This window comes from Drosophila albomicans, chromosome 3 (genome assembly GCF_009650485.2).
Source record: "Drosophila albomicans strain 15112-1751.03 chromosome 3, ASM965048v2, whole genome shotgun sequence".
NCBI classification, from domain to species: Eukaryota; Metazoa; Arthropoda; class Insecta; order Diptera; family Drosophilidae; genus Drosophila; species Drosophila albomicans.
The window spans coordinates 37,129,434-37,146,519 of record NC_047629.2 but is presented as its reverse complement, the minus strand read 5'-3'; the positions used below and the strand labels follow the sequence as shown (position 1 = coordinate 37,146,519).

The 17,086-nt window shown below is 38.2% G+C and overlaps 1 protein-coding gene across 2 annotated transcripts in view; it reads right to left on the bottom strand.

The window, feature by feature from the left end:
* Window positions 1-17,086, bottom strand: part of LOC117567399 (fibrous sheath CABYR-binding protein) — a 29,660-nt gene that overhangs the window by 9,380 nt on the left and 3,194 nt on the right. Inside the window, exons 3-4 of one of the 2 annotated variants that reach the window (XM_052005133.1) lie at window positions 12,410-12,550; window positions 12,292-12,345 (exon numbers count right to left, since the gene is read on the bottom strand). In XM_052005133.1, the coding sequence (XP_051861093.1) occupies window positions 12,307-12,345; window positions 12,410-12,550 (180 nt within the window). In that variant the 3' untranslated portion in view covers window positions 12,292-12,306. Of the gene's footprint in view, window positions 1-12,291; window positions 12,346-12,409; window positions 12,551-17,086 lie in introns of those variants that run through there. The other variant, XM_034247357.2, reaches the window with a different exon arrangement.

Below are 17,086 nucleotides of genomic sequence, written 5' to 3'. Positions count from 1 at the left end.
GTGGCAGCGGCAACAGCCGCAAGTTGCAAGTTGCGAAATGTAATCTTTTGTCATCATGTTTGACAGAAACGGTTGTCGCCCCAAAACGCACCTGTTCCGATTCCCTCATTAATTATGCATAAATCCCTCTCGCAGTCGCATTTCATTTTGTATTAGAGCGTTTACGAGTTGGAAAACAATCTTTAATGCCTTGCTTGTCAGTCACACCCTCTTAAAGTCAAATTGGATAATAAATACACTGCCATTTGTCGTTTATCTGCTTGTAAAGATACTTCGCAACAGCAAATAAAGGATAGCGTTGTTAATAACGCATAATAAAAACGCAACGCGTAGTAGTTAAATGACAACATTGTGCATATCAGTAATGAGTGTGTCGGCAAGCAGTGTAAAGTAGATAAACAGGGTACTGCTTACTTTGGTTATGTGAGTAAGCAAGCAGTACTTTTTGCTTGTTTATGCCAATTAACCTTTTGCTCAAGAGCAGCTTAGCAAACACTCTCGACATTAATTGATTTTATGTTGTAACTAAGCAAAACTATAATTAAGCCTCGTTAGAAATGCAACGTAAATTGAATTATGCAGCCCTATTAATTATCAATAACTGCTGATCATAATTGTTGACTATTGCAATAAGCATCTAACAGGAAAATATTTTGAAATTGAATACGACAAATATTCATACAACAATCTAAGGTAATAATTAATTGAAATGTAATTAATTCGGAAAATATTATAGCTTTTAAGTATTTTTACTGATTTATATACGCTGTATATTTATAATACATATGTACATATATGTTATGTATCTATATATTATGAATTTCATATTTTAGTAATTAGCCTTTTTACAAGCAGATTTATTTCTCTTTGTGATAAAAATCATTTGATTGTTTGCTTTACAATCTGAGTTTTGTATTTAAAAACAATAATTTTGCAAAAATAAAACAAGCTTAACGAGCGTAAAACAAATGTTTGTAAGTTCAACGCATTGTTTATGAATGCTTTTGTTTATGAAATGCACTTTTAATTTGATAGTACGCATTTTCTTTTCTTTTCAAAGTTGAATGTGAAAACAGAAGCATGGCTGATAGCCATAATTGTGAGTGCAGCATACATTTGAATCAATAAATAGTTATGCATATATTTATGTGCTGACTTACAAGCGCAACCTCAGCTAATGTTGTAAATAAAAACAAGACTATTGTGGTTGTAAAAAAAATGCAAAAGGTAACGATGGCATTTTCTTATTAGTATAAATAATAAATGGCTTTACTTTGGCGCACAGACAATGCGTGGATTTTTCAACAAACTGGGCACAAAACAAATATAGGCGTTGCAATGGGCGTTTTTAACAAATGTTGTTCGATGTACTCGCAGCATTGTTTTGGCCCCGCAAGAGTTAGTAGTGACCACAGAGCAGAGAAGCAACAAAAAGAAGGAGAGGAGATCATTGGGAAGTCAATTTGAAAAATCGATTAAATTCGAATAAATGTTGAAGGATGGAGTTAGGCAGATTTAAAAACTCATAACAACGTGGCAACACCTTCTTTTGTGCTCAGTTCTCTCATTCTGTCTCGTTGTCTCTGTCGACACGGAGGTGTGCAAAACCATGTGTGGGGTAATCCCCATCATCTTCCCCAAACACCCGGGAATATCTCTGGCTGTTGTCGTTGTCGTTGTCGCTGCCGCTGGCGATTGGTCAGCACAGAGAGGAGGAAATATTATTTATATTTGTTTTGCTAAATTTATGACCCAAACGAGGACAGAGGCAACTCAGAGAGAGAGAGAGAGAGAGAGGGAGGCAGTTATTGACAAATTTCCGGCGTGCCAGAGGACAACAACGTGTTCGGTAGCTGGCGCTAGTACATGGAACGGTGGCAGTGAAGTCGACAGGAACACGGATTCGCCAAAAGCGAAACTAATCAATATATTCCTCCAATTAATGCGCGCATCCTCATCCACATTCTCTGGTCGTTGAGTGAGGTCCAGTGTTGATTGCTTTGCATATACATATATATGCATATAAGCATTGCATCTGGGGATGGCGGCATTAATAATCTACAATATCTGATTTGAGGAGTGGAGATTGTGTGGAAATCTCACACACAAACACACACACTCATACTCTGGCAATCCAATCACAATGCATTCCATTAAACGTGACAAGTTGCTTGTCCAAATAAAGGCACAGCGACCCCATCAAATTCCAGATCGAAGATGCGCCCCAGGATCGTGTTCAATAAAATGCAAACGCCGTCTACCTCGACTTCAATTCGAAGTCCATCTCCATCTGCAGTTTGGATTGATTGTAATCAGCAGTTTTGTCCAGTTGGAATAACAATGGCCAGCCAGCAGTCAGTCATGAATCCATCTTCGTCAATGCTTCTGATGCGCTGTGATTGTGACTCTGAATGTGGCAAGTAAGTTAGTCAGTGACTTCTTGGTGGTTAACATGGCGCCTGAGTTTGTCGTTTTGGGAATTGCCATCAGATCATCAATAAGGTGATCATCATCAATGACTTTGACGCTGACTCTCGACTTCAACTCCAACTCCAACTCAAACGCGGATGCTGTTGCCCCATTGTTATTGTTTTTCTTTTTTGTTTGTTCTTTTTTGTTGGTTGTAGTTGGCGGCGTCTGCAAATGCACGTCATTCCGCGGCTCATGAAATGTCACTCAAAGCCATCCATCCATCCATCCGTCCAGATTGCCAAAGTAGGTGCTCATCCACCACAGAGAGCGAGAGGCCAAACAATTCAATTGGAGTAGCGAATAAATCACCCAGAATGACGCCGTGGCTCCTTGGCTGCTGATCGTGAAGCCTTCGAATTGGCTTAGCCATGGCTCTAAGCATTTCCTTTTGATGCCCTGTAGCCACCGACTGCTCAAAAGCGGGTGAATTCACTAATAGATAAGTGTGTCACAAGCTGAATAAATTTGACACTCAGCGGAAGATTTCTATTTTAATAATTAGTACATTTATAGTAATTGGTTTATAAAATCAATAAATGGTAATTGAAATGAACTGTCTCAAAATATAGAAGTTTCAACTAAATAAATTACAATTATCTTTTTGTAACTTTTTATGGAAGGTTTCTATTTTGATATTTTATTTAATTACAATTGTTTTTCACTTTAATTTCTTCATTTGAAAGATGTGATGATTCCAACAAATAATAATAAATCAGTATTTTGTTTGGAAAAATATATACAACTTATTATGAAATATATTGCTCTTATGTTCTTTTCAATGATTTAGTTTTTATTTTATTGAAAATTCGAATTATTGGGTCTTATCAATTGCGCTTTTGATTGTAATTCTGATTTAACAGTCTTTAGTTGAATGTTTGAACTGGTTTTGAAGACTATGTTCGAATGTAAAAAAATAAAATACTAATACAATTTTTAAGTTTTAAATATATTAAAAAATCTATTATAATTAACAATTAATTTATTATTATTATACTTAAAAGTTAAAAGTAAACCAAAATCGCTTTAAAGCTATTGAAACTCATTCGCATTGAGTACTTTTCCGGACACGTCGTATTTAACGGCTGTGCCAAATCTTTAAGAGAATTTGCTGTTTGTGGTTTTTGGTCTTTGGATGGGCTAAAAAGAAATGCGGCCGTGGCACAGGAAATGATCGCGGCCATTTGAGCATTTTATTTTGTTTACGATTTTCGTCGTAGTTATCTGGGAAGTATTTCGAACGTCGCTAATTTGACGACTGCACGATTGCATCGACTTGTTGGAAGAAGAGACTGTTTGCTGTTGGCTCTTGGCCATGGCTGGTGACTAGTGACTGGTCCTTGGAGGATCGGCTCCCGCCGATGCATTTACAGATAAGCTCAATTTCGTTTTTGCTGACACTTAAGCATTGGCGGCCGCAGACAACCAAAGCTAAAGCTAAAGTTGAAGCTGAAGCCAAACCCAAACCTCAAGTGGAGATCACTTGCAATCGGAGCGGAGGTGGAGTTGTTGCACGTTTCTTTTTTTCTGTTTTCATTGAAATGAAAATTCCTGGTCGCAAAGTCACGGTTAAGTCAAGTTTTGTTGCACTCTGTTGACGATTGTTTTATTGCACACAGAGAGACCAATATTGTAGAGGATTATACACACGAAGGGTATTTGTGGCAGCTGCCAAAGCCGAGGCGATCTCTCGATGCCCCATGCAGCATGCGCGGGTAATTGTGAATGACAATAATTGTGAAGACATTCGTTTTTGACCTGGACTGGGGGACAAACTGACTTGGGGCATTCGGTGGAACGTGCAAGACATTGGCGCCAACAGCGCCACCCAATCTTATAGTCCAGACCGAGTGAATGTCATTGTAATGCAACAACTCCAAATACATTCCCAGAATGGCAGACGGATCGCTTGCTGTCTGTCCTGCTCTCCTGTCTGTCGATACTCACACACAGTGGGCAGTTCTCAGCTTTGTTTTTCTTTCTTTCGTGAACGAGTGAGGGACGCCTTAACATTTAATAACTTTCGCCTTAATTCATGTTGGCTGTCAGTGCATCGATTTTTCATAATTAAAACCGAATTGCAAACTGTGTGCAAAAGTTTGTAGGAGGTGCGCAACTCCGGCGTCTTTGAAATTGAATTCGTGTGCTGCCTTCAACTCGGACTTCGACTACGAGCTGTGGACTTGTGGAGTGGCAGCTACTGCCGACAACAACATTTCAAGGTGGTGCCATAATAAATGGTTAGGCAGATAGAGAATTCGCCAAGTCTTTCCTCTGCATGTCTGTCTGTCTGTTTATCCCTCCATCGATGGCCACGTATCGAGGGTCTCGATCGTGATCGAAATCCATTAATCAAATCACTTAGTCTCGCTAAATAAACTTTCGAGTTCTCACTCGCCAAAGCACAATATGTGAAGAGTATTAAGTTTTGTGCTCGTTATTAACTATTGCAAAAAACGAAAAGGACATTAAACGACTGCTCAATGTGATATGTAAAGATGCAGAATATAATGATTATTATGTAGATAAAAAAATGTGTAATACAATTACAGTCATTTAAAGAATAATTTAGAAAAATCCTTAAAAAGATGCCAGCAATTCAATATTTTACAGAAAACCATCGAAATATATTTGTGCGGGAAACTATATTATATTAAATCACATTCAATAACTAAACCTAATACTATTTACATTATTTCTAATATATTAAATTCATTTATTGTGAATAAAATTTTATTAACAACCAAAAATGTAAAAAAAAAACTTGAAATTAAGACTTTTTATAGATTATCAGTAAGAACATTTTTGATAATGTTCTTTAAATTCTGTTCTAGTAAATATGCAAGTAAACAAGATAATTACAAGTTCTGCACAAAACCTTTTTTTTTTCAGAAACTATTAAAAATTAAATTTTCTAATCTTTAGTTTCTAAAAATTTAAGTGTTGGACTTTGCTAAGCTCAAGTTTCTATTCAAAATGAAATTGCATTTAACTGCTTATAAATGCTATGTAAATCGGAAATAATATAGTCAAGCAAAGAAAAGGCAATTGTGCGAGATATAATTAAATGAAAACGGCATAGTTAACAAGTATATAAATCAGCTGCACTGGCTCTTGCCGCCACAGAAGGGCACTTTCCCAGAAGGGAAATCCTTTCGCATGTCAACTGACAATAATTTTAACAGCACTTGACGACGCGACGGCAAATCCGAGTGTGCTTCTTCCCTCCCAACAAGAACTACGAGTGAAACTACTATAAGTGGAAGCGTCACATATCCACAGGGAACTAAATAAAGAGACAAACTCGAGGTTGTCCTCCTCAAGATAATACGCAACAGGCGGCGCTATTTGAACATAGAAATGCGGAGAGAGAGAGAGGTAGAGAGAGGACGGAGAAAGAGACGTATTTATATGCGATTGTTTTGGATGTTTCCTCGAGCATATTTCGGTGACATTTATGTGCCGCTGACGGCCAATGGCGGTAGCAACAAGAAAGCGACACAGAGCTCTAATTAAATTTAATAGCTGCAACGGCATCGAAACTTGGGCCAAAGCCACCAACGTGGACAACGTTGATGGCGGGGGAAATGCGAGTTGAAGTCGTAAACACATTTTGATTTGATTTTCTGGAAAGGATTTAGATTCAGACGTTTCACAGCTCAAGTTGTCGGTGCGTCTTTGCTTATGCGTTGATTGAATTGTCACCTCCGTTTTAATGACACACATGGCCACAAATGCCGAATGACGACGCCAAAATTCAAACAACTTCTAGAGCGTTTTTGATGTTTCTTTCTTGTGCGGCGCCAGCGTTGACATTTGTTTCACTACGTTTTATTACACTTAATGCGGAATAAGGAATAGAGAGAGACAGAAGGAATGCAGGAGACACTTTGCTGTAGTTTGCCAAAGGTGTCAGACGTTTTATGGCCCTTCTTGACGACCTGTTGAAAAGTTCATGGTCACTCACAATTTTACCTTCGAGAGTTCTCGACATTTACGATGATTCTCCGTTCCTATTTGAAATTCCCATTGCGGATTACGGCGTCGGCATTCGCCATGTTCATCAAAAGACAAATGCCTAAAATTACTTTTACCATCTCGCCCCGCATTTTATGCGACGGAAAAGGGAACTTCCTAAGAGCATAAATGAAACAGGCGAATCATTTATTCGGTTTAACTTTCCTTAAAAGTTTCCTATATAAATCTGAGAAAACAGTTTTATATTGCTGGAATTATAAGGCTAGTTTCGGCTAATTTTTAAGACAGAAACGTTAGGACTCGATAAAAATTGTTTAAGAATTTCAAATGTTAAATATTTATGCCATTATCATTGCAAAACTTAAACTATAAGACTTAACATTGGTTTAATTTGATGAAGGACAAATAAATCGAGAAGGACAAATTGTCAAGAAAAGATTTTTACAAATAGTTTTAGGAGTTGAATATTGGTTAAGAGCTTTTTCAGGTAACTTTTTATATAGGTTAACGAAATTTCGTAATACCCACTTCATGCTTTTACGTTCAATTTATGTTAGTTCGGTAATTGATATTTTCTTCCGATAAAGCTAAAGCGTTGCCAGCGAACATGAGTATTCGCAGACAACAGTTAAGATTAATTTTAATGTCCCATTTGCCTACTAAAATGTCTTTGGCGATATGTCCGAACAAGCGTTGGAATTTGAAAAAATTTACATATGTATGTACATTGTACATCGTAGTTTATCTACGTACAAATATTTTGATGAATAGTATTGTATGTATTTATTTATGTACTACTTCAATAATGAACATGGGCATTGCCAAACATGTTTGTTTGTTTATACTCACATCGCATCGCATATTTATTTCTACACACTTGAACATGCTAAATCATTTATATAAATGATTTGCACATACAAATTACATATGTGTATGTAAAGAAGTGTGAGTATGTTTGGTATGTAAATAGTGTGAGGGGGAGAAAAAGAGTTGAAGAAGGCGAAGAAACACCAGCTACATTTTTGTGTCCAGTCATTGTCAGTATGCAGCAAAAAATATTTTTAATTTGAATAAGTAATTCGAACAACAGCCGAAATCAAAAAAGGAAAAAACGAGCAACACACCAAAAAGTACAAAAAAAGAGAGAGAAAAAAAATACAAACAAGTCAAAACAAATGCGAAACAAGGAAAATTCAATTTACTCGCATGTCAAGCCGAATTGCCGGCTAGGTCAAACACGTTGATGGATGGATGAACGGACTGGCGGACAAATGGACAGACGGACGGATGGATGGTTGGCTAGCTGAATGAAAGGGAAGAACAGCAACAACAATAACAAATACAAGTACAAGCTGAAAACGTTGGCAAAACGTTGCATGCTCGCCGATTGGGCGGTCCAATTGCCCCACCTAACTGACCCAGCCGACGGCAAACAATACCTGGCACACTAACAAAAATTACAGTGTAAATTCAGGTGGCTAAACGAGATAAATTGCAATGTAAATTCAAGTGACGAAAATTCGATTAACGAGTTTGTTGTCCTCAGAGTTTAATGAAGAATTGGATTCTTGTATTAACTTGGATAGATTACAAATTTGAGTAGCATTATCAAACTCTTCATGGAATAAGATGGTTTGTTATGGTACTATAATGGTTTATGTTATTTCAACCTCTTATTGAATGAATAGAATATAATACTTTATACTTTATATTTATAGGAAGCTGAAGGCCTTCGCTGTCATTGCTTTACCAATAGCGTTAGTATTAATTTTAATTATAACTAACCTTTTAAATAATAATAATATTTATAGAAAGTAGTTGGATGAAAATTTGATTAATAAAGTACAAAAATAATTTACAAAACTTTGGACAAAAATGATTTTGATAAGGTAAGCAACATAAGAACAATTTTGAATGTGAGAAAATTGATATATGAAATTGGATTATTTTTTAGAAGTAGCAGTTTTTTATTTATGTAGAATGACATAGACAGTGGATAGCATAGATATTGTGAAGAAATCGCTTCGCTTCCATTCGAAACATCATTTCATATAATTTCATTTTTCTCTCTGTGTATTTACTTACACACTCTCCCACTTACACCGTTAGTTGCATATATGTATATATTTCCATACATGAATTGAAACATAACAGCAAATGAAAATATAAATTGGTAAAGGTATGAGACGAGCCAAAGTTTTTAATTAATACAAAACTTGTAACATTTTATAAGCCGCTGCAGTAACTACAGCTACAACTACAACTACTACCATAACTATTAGCCAGGCTCTGTAGCATGCCCAACTATATGTCTGAGCATATATACATATACATCAATCGCTTTGCATGCGCCACAGAGCGAAAAGTGGAGGAGTTGGGGGAAAAGGGAAGAGGAAGTCGCGTCAGTCCATTTGGCAGGTCAAGAGTGTAACTCGAATTCGAATGTCCGTTGTAAATGCCAGGCAGAGTGTTATGGCCATGTTTCTCTGTGTTATGGCCAGCATGAATGCTGTGCTAACAGGCCAGCTCAGCACAGCCATCGTCGATGGCTGATTGTCGCCACGTATGAAGCTAGAAATTTAATTAAACTTGGAATGCAAACACAACATCTAACGGCAGGCAGAACAAGCAGCCAATACGAGCTCTGCATGCGGGATGCACTTGACCAGACTAGACCACAGTCGTGGACTCTACTCTGCCAGACAGTCTCTGAGTCACCCGAAGAGGTTACTAGAAACTGGCGAGATTTGGGATAGAACTTTGGACATAAATACACCAGGGAAGACAGTTCGACCAAACTAAGTATATAATTTAGCCTGGTATCCTATAATTCCTTACTATTGGATACTACACAAAATCATACGCTTAGTTTCTCTCCTAGCTAAAGAAATTTAAAAATGTGAGATAGTATTTTAGTGGGTTTTAATAATGAAATTAAAAAATTCCAAGTATTTTTCATATCAAGCAAATAAAGTTAAAATTAATGAAGCACCACAGCCCCAGTAAAAGTATATTATCGGAATTATCATTGAGAATAGAAATAAAATGTGGAGAACCTTTAATAATACCATTATAATAAAGTCGACAATATTAAGATAAGTATAAGACGGATAGAGAAGAACATGCAAAATTTATCAAATTATATATTTTTTGAATTCTCGACATGGTAAAAATTATTGACTTCAGTTCAATAGGAATTGGAATAAAAAATGGAAATTCTATAGTCTTCACATTATAATAAATCTACAAAACAATTAACATTTAACATTCGATAATATTAGGATGAGTATAAGATGTGCTTGAATTGCGTGGAACCGATGCGATTTATTTCTCTCTTTGTTCGTAAACTGGCCATAAAATATGGAATCGCTGGCACTGCGAGTGAATACTTTTTCGGTTCTCTTTGGATGCCCCGAAGTTGAGACATTAGGCTAAGTGACAATTGTGCTCTGATTTATGGCTATTTCCGTCTCGTTGCGATTTCAGTGATTCGAGGAATTGCAAGCGCCGCTAATGAGCAGATTCCCCATGCCCCCAACCCTCGATCGCACTTGGCGTGGTGTGGATGATGCACGCGATTAATTGATTGCACTTATGCCTCTCAAGATTTGCATATATACACACATACAAGGCGTTGCGGAATCCATTATTTCCGGGAACATTGCATTTTGTACGGCAATTAGTTCGCATAAGTTGGAGCATAATGCTCGTTTACGAGTCGGATTGTTGGATTGCCACCACTGGATTATGTTGGATGCTGGATGTTGGGACACTGCCTTGGACCCAAACCCTCAATGGCAGGCATGTTCGCTTGCGGCTGGCATAAATCATCTTCCGTTTGTGCCGACGCCAGGGGCAGGGGCCGGGGGCCGGGGTCAGAGAGCCGAGGGTCTTGGGGACATGGGACTCAACAAAAATACTCGCATGTTGTAACCGAAAATTTTCGTCTAATTGAGAGACACACGACGCCTCGAAAACACACAGATTATTCTCGACTCTTTTAGCACATATTTTTAGGGGAAAACATAGAGTTTTTCTCATAGAGAGGGATCGCCCACCCGTAATTCTTCCGTTGTGAGTGGTGTAAAAAATAGAAAAGTTGTTTATAATATTTTCGGGTGCAAGTTAATTTATAGGCATTTAATTTGACATTTATATACAACAATAAGTTACCCCACAGAGAAACCACAAACGATCCACCCCTCGTCTATCTCTGTGGCTGAATTCTTAACAATTTCCGACATTTATGAAGCACCTCAATTCAAATTGTGGCCGACTTTTCAATATATACGACGACGAGATTGTACAACTAGCACTAAGCATATGCAAAGTATCTACACTAAGAACTTAGTTAAACATGTGTTCTTAGTGCATGTTCAGAAAAAAGCGACAAAAACAACAAGAAACAGAGAACGAAATCATTGTGATGAGAGAACAAATATAAACACGTGTTGTTCTGTCAAATGCTTGTACCCGAAATGGAAATTACTTGTACCAAGGGCTATCCTTTTCATGCTATACCCTGTGAGTATTGCGAAAAGGGTATTGTTAAGGAAAGTGAGGAAATTTCAATGGTAGACCACGAATTTTGAATCAGCATTACATCTTATCTAATTTAAGATCCAGCATCTAGAACATACAAATCGCAAAATTGATCATTCCATTCTATACACAACCTATCATCTTATACTTATAATTGATTTTTAATTTTTATAAGTTTTTAAGCAATCATGTCCTCAGCAATAAGCGGCAAACAGTAACAGGTGCTTTATTATCGGCATGTTATTTATAGACGCGTTGGTGTAACCGCGTTTCTACGACAGTTTGCTCAACTGTTAGTCTGCTTAAACGTATAAAACTTGCAGCCGATTATACTATATTTAGAACTTTTCATTTCTTTTTTAAATATATAATTTAAATTTGTATTATATTTTATATGCTGAAAAAAACAAGGAAGACAGGAATAGATCTCTCTTTACAAAGATACAATTTAAACTCTTTGATCTCGGTGCCAATAATTACAAGGGATCAATCAATTATATATACATCTCTAACACCTGATAACTGAGCTATTTATACTTTTTACTTTATTATAAAATTAAATATTTTTGGAAAAAATGTGACTCATGACTTTTAAGAAGCGGAGGTATTAAGGTATAAAAGGAAAGTATCGCCATCCATTTATTTTAAGCTCTTTGATCTCGAAGACTATAACAATAGGAGACTTTCCATTTCTTATACAGACCATTTTCAATTTCATAAATTAAATAATTAAATTAAATTATCCTAATATTGTGTATGTTTGTTAAATAAACATTTTTTTCCTACGGGATCGGACAAGTACAAACAGTGAAAAATTTGCTATAAATTACGTTTAAATTCGTCGAGCTCGGAGCCTAAATTCCTGCACGCAGGATATCTGTTCGGCTAGCAAATCTTAGAGAGTTATTTATTTTTTTTCATTTTATTCGTTGGTTTTTTCAAACTTTTTTTTTGGTCAACTCTTGCAGTGTCGGGCTAGTGCCGCCTTGTCTAATGGCGATTGGAGCGTGTTTGAGGCCCACGCGAGAAACAGCGGAACGACGCCCACTTCAGAAACATGCACTACAAGTGCTAAAAATTCTGAAAACATATTTCACAATTAATTGTCACAGCAACTGTGGCACCACCGCTGCCGCTGCTGCTGTTGTCGCTATGCCTTGGTGCACGTTGCTGCCGTTGCTCGACGCGGCTGTCATTATATTTTTCTCGCATTTTTAAAAGTTGTTCGACATGGCAAAAACAACGCGTTGCTGCTTAATTTGTCGTAATTAATGCTTATGAATAGTTTGTACTTGTCTTTATTTGTTAGAGCAAATTTCAGATAATTCGAGGTCGATCTTTTGCTTGGGAAGTAAACTGAGTATCAAAGAAGGGAATTGGACTTAAATACTATAAGTAAATAGTTTTAACTGTTACTTACTTGTAGCTTGACGAGCACTGGATCATCGGTAGCTAGCTTGGCCAACTCCTGGTAATTAGCTTTGGCCATAGCTACAATCCATTCCTTAGCCTTGGGATGTGCCAGTGTCACCTCCGCGGCATCCTTTTCCTCAATTAATTGCTGTGGAAAAAAACGACATAAAAAGACAATGGCAACCATAGGGCATAAATTAATTATACATGTTGTAGCGGCAGCTTTTAGCGGAAGTTTGAACTAGGAGTTAGAAGGGGTGGGGGTAAAGGGGTGTGAAGTGGCAACAAACAAATACCAAAAACAAAAAAAAGAACAACAACGGGAATAAAACATAGAAAGCCCATTGAAAGCATTAACGCCAACACACATGAGCAACGCGTCTTAGAATCCATGTTCCAAACACACACATGTTGAGTGTGGTGTGTGTGTGTGTGTTGTCTAATGTGTGCGCCAATCTTTGCGGCAACCAAGGGTTGTGGGTGGTGGTGGTGGGGGAAAGGGGCTGCTGTAAAAGCTGAGCATAATTATGCGCACGCATTCAACGTCGCCATCGCCATGTTCTTCCCATAATTATGAAGGTAATAATTTTTATTTATTAGGCGCGTGCTTTAGGCAGATTGTGCGACGGGTTCTTTTCTTTCTTTTGAAATGTGAAATAGACTGGGAGCCATCGCATCCCCTGCCATCTCAACAGCAAGTAAGGAAAGCGACGGAAGGGTGTGGTTGACTGAGAGATACCCGATAGACTTGCTTTAACTGATAATCCATTTATTTGTAATACAAATGAACTAATGAAATTTTCAGGGATGATTAAAAATATGTTTACTATCGTGCGTACTAAAACTATAAAAATTCGCATTTTGTGATATGAGGGTCGTTGCTGAAATCGCAAACAATATTGAAATGTATGGGCATAATAAGAGCATTGTTAATCTATTTAGTAGGCATAGAAGTTTGGATATGAGTAGCAGAGGGAATAATGTACAGGGATGATTTGATTCTATTATTACTAAAAAGTTAAAACCTTAAACTCTAAGTCACATATTATATTAACTCGGGTAATATAAACTGAACACACCCTTCTAATCACAGCCTGCCGGGTATAAATACCCAAAAACGTAACCCCCGGCGCAAGTTGTTGTTCTCATTTGGTTTTTTGTTGTCGGTGATTTACACATTTCTCGGGACTCCAGAGTGGAGAGGCATCGTGGCATCGTAGTGGGTGTGGGCCACCACGCATTCCTACTGATAATGAGCACTCTAATGAGCGAGGGGCAAACGCACACACACACATGTGGCACCAAAAGTGAAAGAAGAAAGGAAAGGGAGCGGGAGCTGGGGTGGAACAAGAGGCAAACATGTGTGCCTTATATTTACGAGCGCGGAAAACATTTTCGGCAACTAATTATCCATTCGCATAATGTTCGCGATGCTAACAAGATGCAGGAGAAGAGGCCAAAAGAGTACAAAATGTTCATTGTTGTTGCCCTCTTACTCTTGTTGTTGCTGTGTTTACCTGAGCGCCATTTGCCATTGTGTTGCAAAAAGGATACACGGATGCGGCGCTTAGCCCGCAGGATGTGGCACGAGTGCGTGTGCCACACGATGCTCCGCTCACTCGCTGCTTTCTTTCATTTCATACTCGTACTCGTATTTACACGCCACTTGACTTTGCCAAGTGCCTCGCTTCAGTTGCTTCAGAGCTCTGAGCTTAGCTCGGCAGCATTTTTCCAATTATTCGCCACCCCCGCGGGCTCAGGTAAACGTGTCCGCCATTTGCAAAATGCCGAATACCGAACATCGAGTGTGTGCCGACTGCCGAATCGAGAAAGCGGGGAATCCCCCGAACAACACAACGACAAACAAGGTGAGCTCGAGTTGAGTGGAATTGAGTTGAGTTGAGGGCGAGCCAACTGAAACAGCAACTGAACAGCTCGGAAACATAACAGGACAAACATTGAAAAGTAAGGCCCCAGGCAAAGTGGCCATGTCAATGCTAAACAAAAGAACAGACCCGCCCACAGTCCAAACCCTCGACAATCCTCTCTACGGTCCCCCACCATTCAACGCGAAGCCCACCCACATTCGTCATTGCATGGAGTATATGTTGCCTTTTACGGCTTGCAAACTGCCAGCATAAAAAAAGTGAGCAAGCACGTTAAAGTTGAGACTGATCGACAGTGGATAACTCGCTAGGCAAAGACATATTAAAATAAACAAAGGCAAATTGATTATGGGAAAAAACGTGAAATCTAATCAAATTCTCTAAAGTTTAAAATAAGGTCAATCTGCATAAGTTATATTCGAGTAAAGTCTGTTAGTTTTGTTGCTTTAGTTCTCATAGACTTTAATGTTCCGTAAAGTCTATGGTTGGACGGTCAGGAGACTAAGTATTCTCCATTTACTTGCAAGTAAAGCTAAGAGCTTGGCTAGATTTTATACTAGATCTATGTAAACCCATTTGAAATATGTTCCATAAATTTCATAGTTTAAACATTTAAAGATCTGTTGAAGTATAGCAGCGTATAGACAGACAGCCAACAAGTTTTCTTAACTCTCGAGTTAATCTTGATTGGTGATCACTAATCTCTCTATTCAATTACATTGTTTCGTTACATACAAAGTCCCTCTTTTAGCATACCCAACTACGTTACAAGTTGGAGAGCATAAAGTCGAGCAGAAAGAGCAGCGAAAGCGAGTTGGCTGGGACCTTGTCTATTTGCTCATTTCTCCCCAATCGCTTGTTTGTTGCCTGGCTTTCTTATGTCCTGTGTGTCCCTTTATGCAAGATATTATATCACACTGCTGGCCGTTGTTGTCCTCCACCACCGCCAAGCCGCAACCGAGAGCAGAGAGCAGCCCTGCAAACCGAGTCCCGACCATGGCCATGTCCTGTGCGCTGCTCCTTGCTGCGTTGTGTCCTTTCTGTGTTTGCGTTTGCCTCCCGAAACTTACCTTTGGCTCCCTTGAAAAACGGATGAAGCCACAAAATGGTCATGTTTGCCATTGTCCGTTCCGAGCACACTGTGTTTCCATCCAATGCCAATGCCGTTGTCGTCGTCGTCGTTGGGTGTGTGGAGGCGGCACCATCGGTGGCAGTGGCATGGGGCAGGGACTGTGTGGCATTGACGACGCTCGACATTGTTACTGTTGTAAATTTAACCGCTTCGGGACACACTGCGTTGTTGTTTAACAGCAATAACAACTTTTGGTTTGTTTCCTTACATTTTTAATTGGGTCCTTTGTGGTTGGCCTGGCCGTGATGAGAATAGCTTTGCCTAACTAATTTCTATTGCTGCTTATTGGCTATGTTAACATGTTTCACCAACTTGTTTTTATGCAAAAAGGGTTTCATTCCGTCTTTGTCTCCCACTCTCTTTCTTCCTCTTTTTCTCTTCTATCGCTCCCACTCTTTTCCTATCTGTGTGTCCAACTGTCCTCAGTTTGGGATTTTAATATGCATATTGGGACACGGATCTGGCCACCAAAGTACCTTCTGGGTTAATAAAAATATATGTGGTTTGTTTGATGCTACAGTCACTCTTCATTTCGATGTATTTAAAGTTAATCCGCAATGAAAAGGAGTCAAAGTTATCGCTTTAAAGTTCTTTAATGAAAACTATGCGATAACCGTATTTTAAAGTAGAGAACATTTTATAAACACTTCCCATTCATGAAGAAGTTAGCTGTTGACATCATGAATTTACATGGTTTACATTCGCAAGCTAGTTTATCAGCACTTAGTAAAATTCGCTTAAAGGCGAATTGCCATCAGGCGATCTACATTCATGTAGTCAAATGAAAGCAGAGAGCGAATTCAAGCTTCTAGCAAAGAGAGTTTTGTTCAATGCAGAAGAAGAGTGTTAAAGATAGCATGTGTGCGAGAACAGCACAGCCACAGTTCAAGGTAACTTTACATACTAACTAGTTCAATTAATCAATAGCTGTCTCCTTCTCGCATGCAAGCGTGTTGTCGTCTAAATAAATATTTGTTTTAACATTACTAATAATGAGTTTTATGCTGATAACAACAACGTGTAACAAGTAAGGTTTAATTTCAAACATTGCCTCGACACACGCACATTAATCAATAGCTAAAATACGGACAGTGGGTGCTGACTAAATGCACAAACTGCCAACTCATTGGGCTAATTAAAAACGCTCGAATCGAATTTAATTGATCAGCTAGATCGCCAGCCAGATCAGCCCGTAGCTATTACAATCATTACAGTTGCGGCGCCAAAATTTCACGGTTCATATTGATGGATCTGATGGATACGTCAGACTGTTCAGCCTTATATCGCGGGAAAATATAATATTATATATCATATCGTATATGTAGTTGTGTGTGCTTGTGCATTGGGAAGATGATCGAGATCCCATTTCAAAACTCTTTCATGAATGATTTGGCACTTTCCTTTTTGGCTTTCTTGATGATTAATAATTTTTTTGATTAAACAAAAAATCCGTCAAGCAATTCGTTACCTTTAAGATTGTTGGCGCCGTCTGCTTTTTAATTTTTCTTTTCAATATTTTATGTTGAATTATCTTGTTAGCGAACAGATTTGTTAACAATTTTCATAGTTTACTGTTCAGTCGATTACAATGATTGGCAGTATTACAAGCTGTCTACTTTCTTGATGATAGAACGTTGTTATGGGCGAACTCTTTCTTTTTATAACA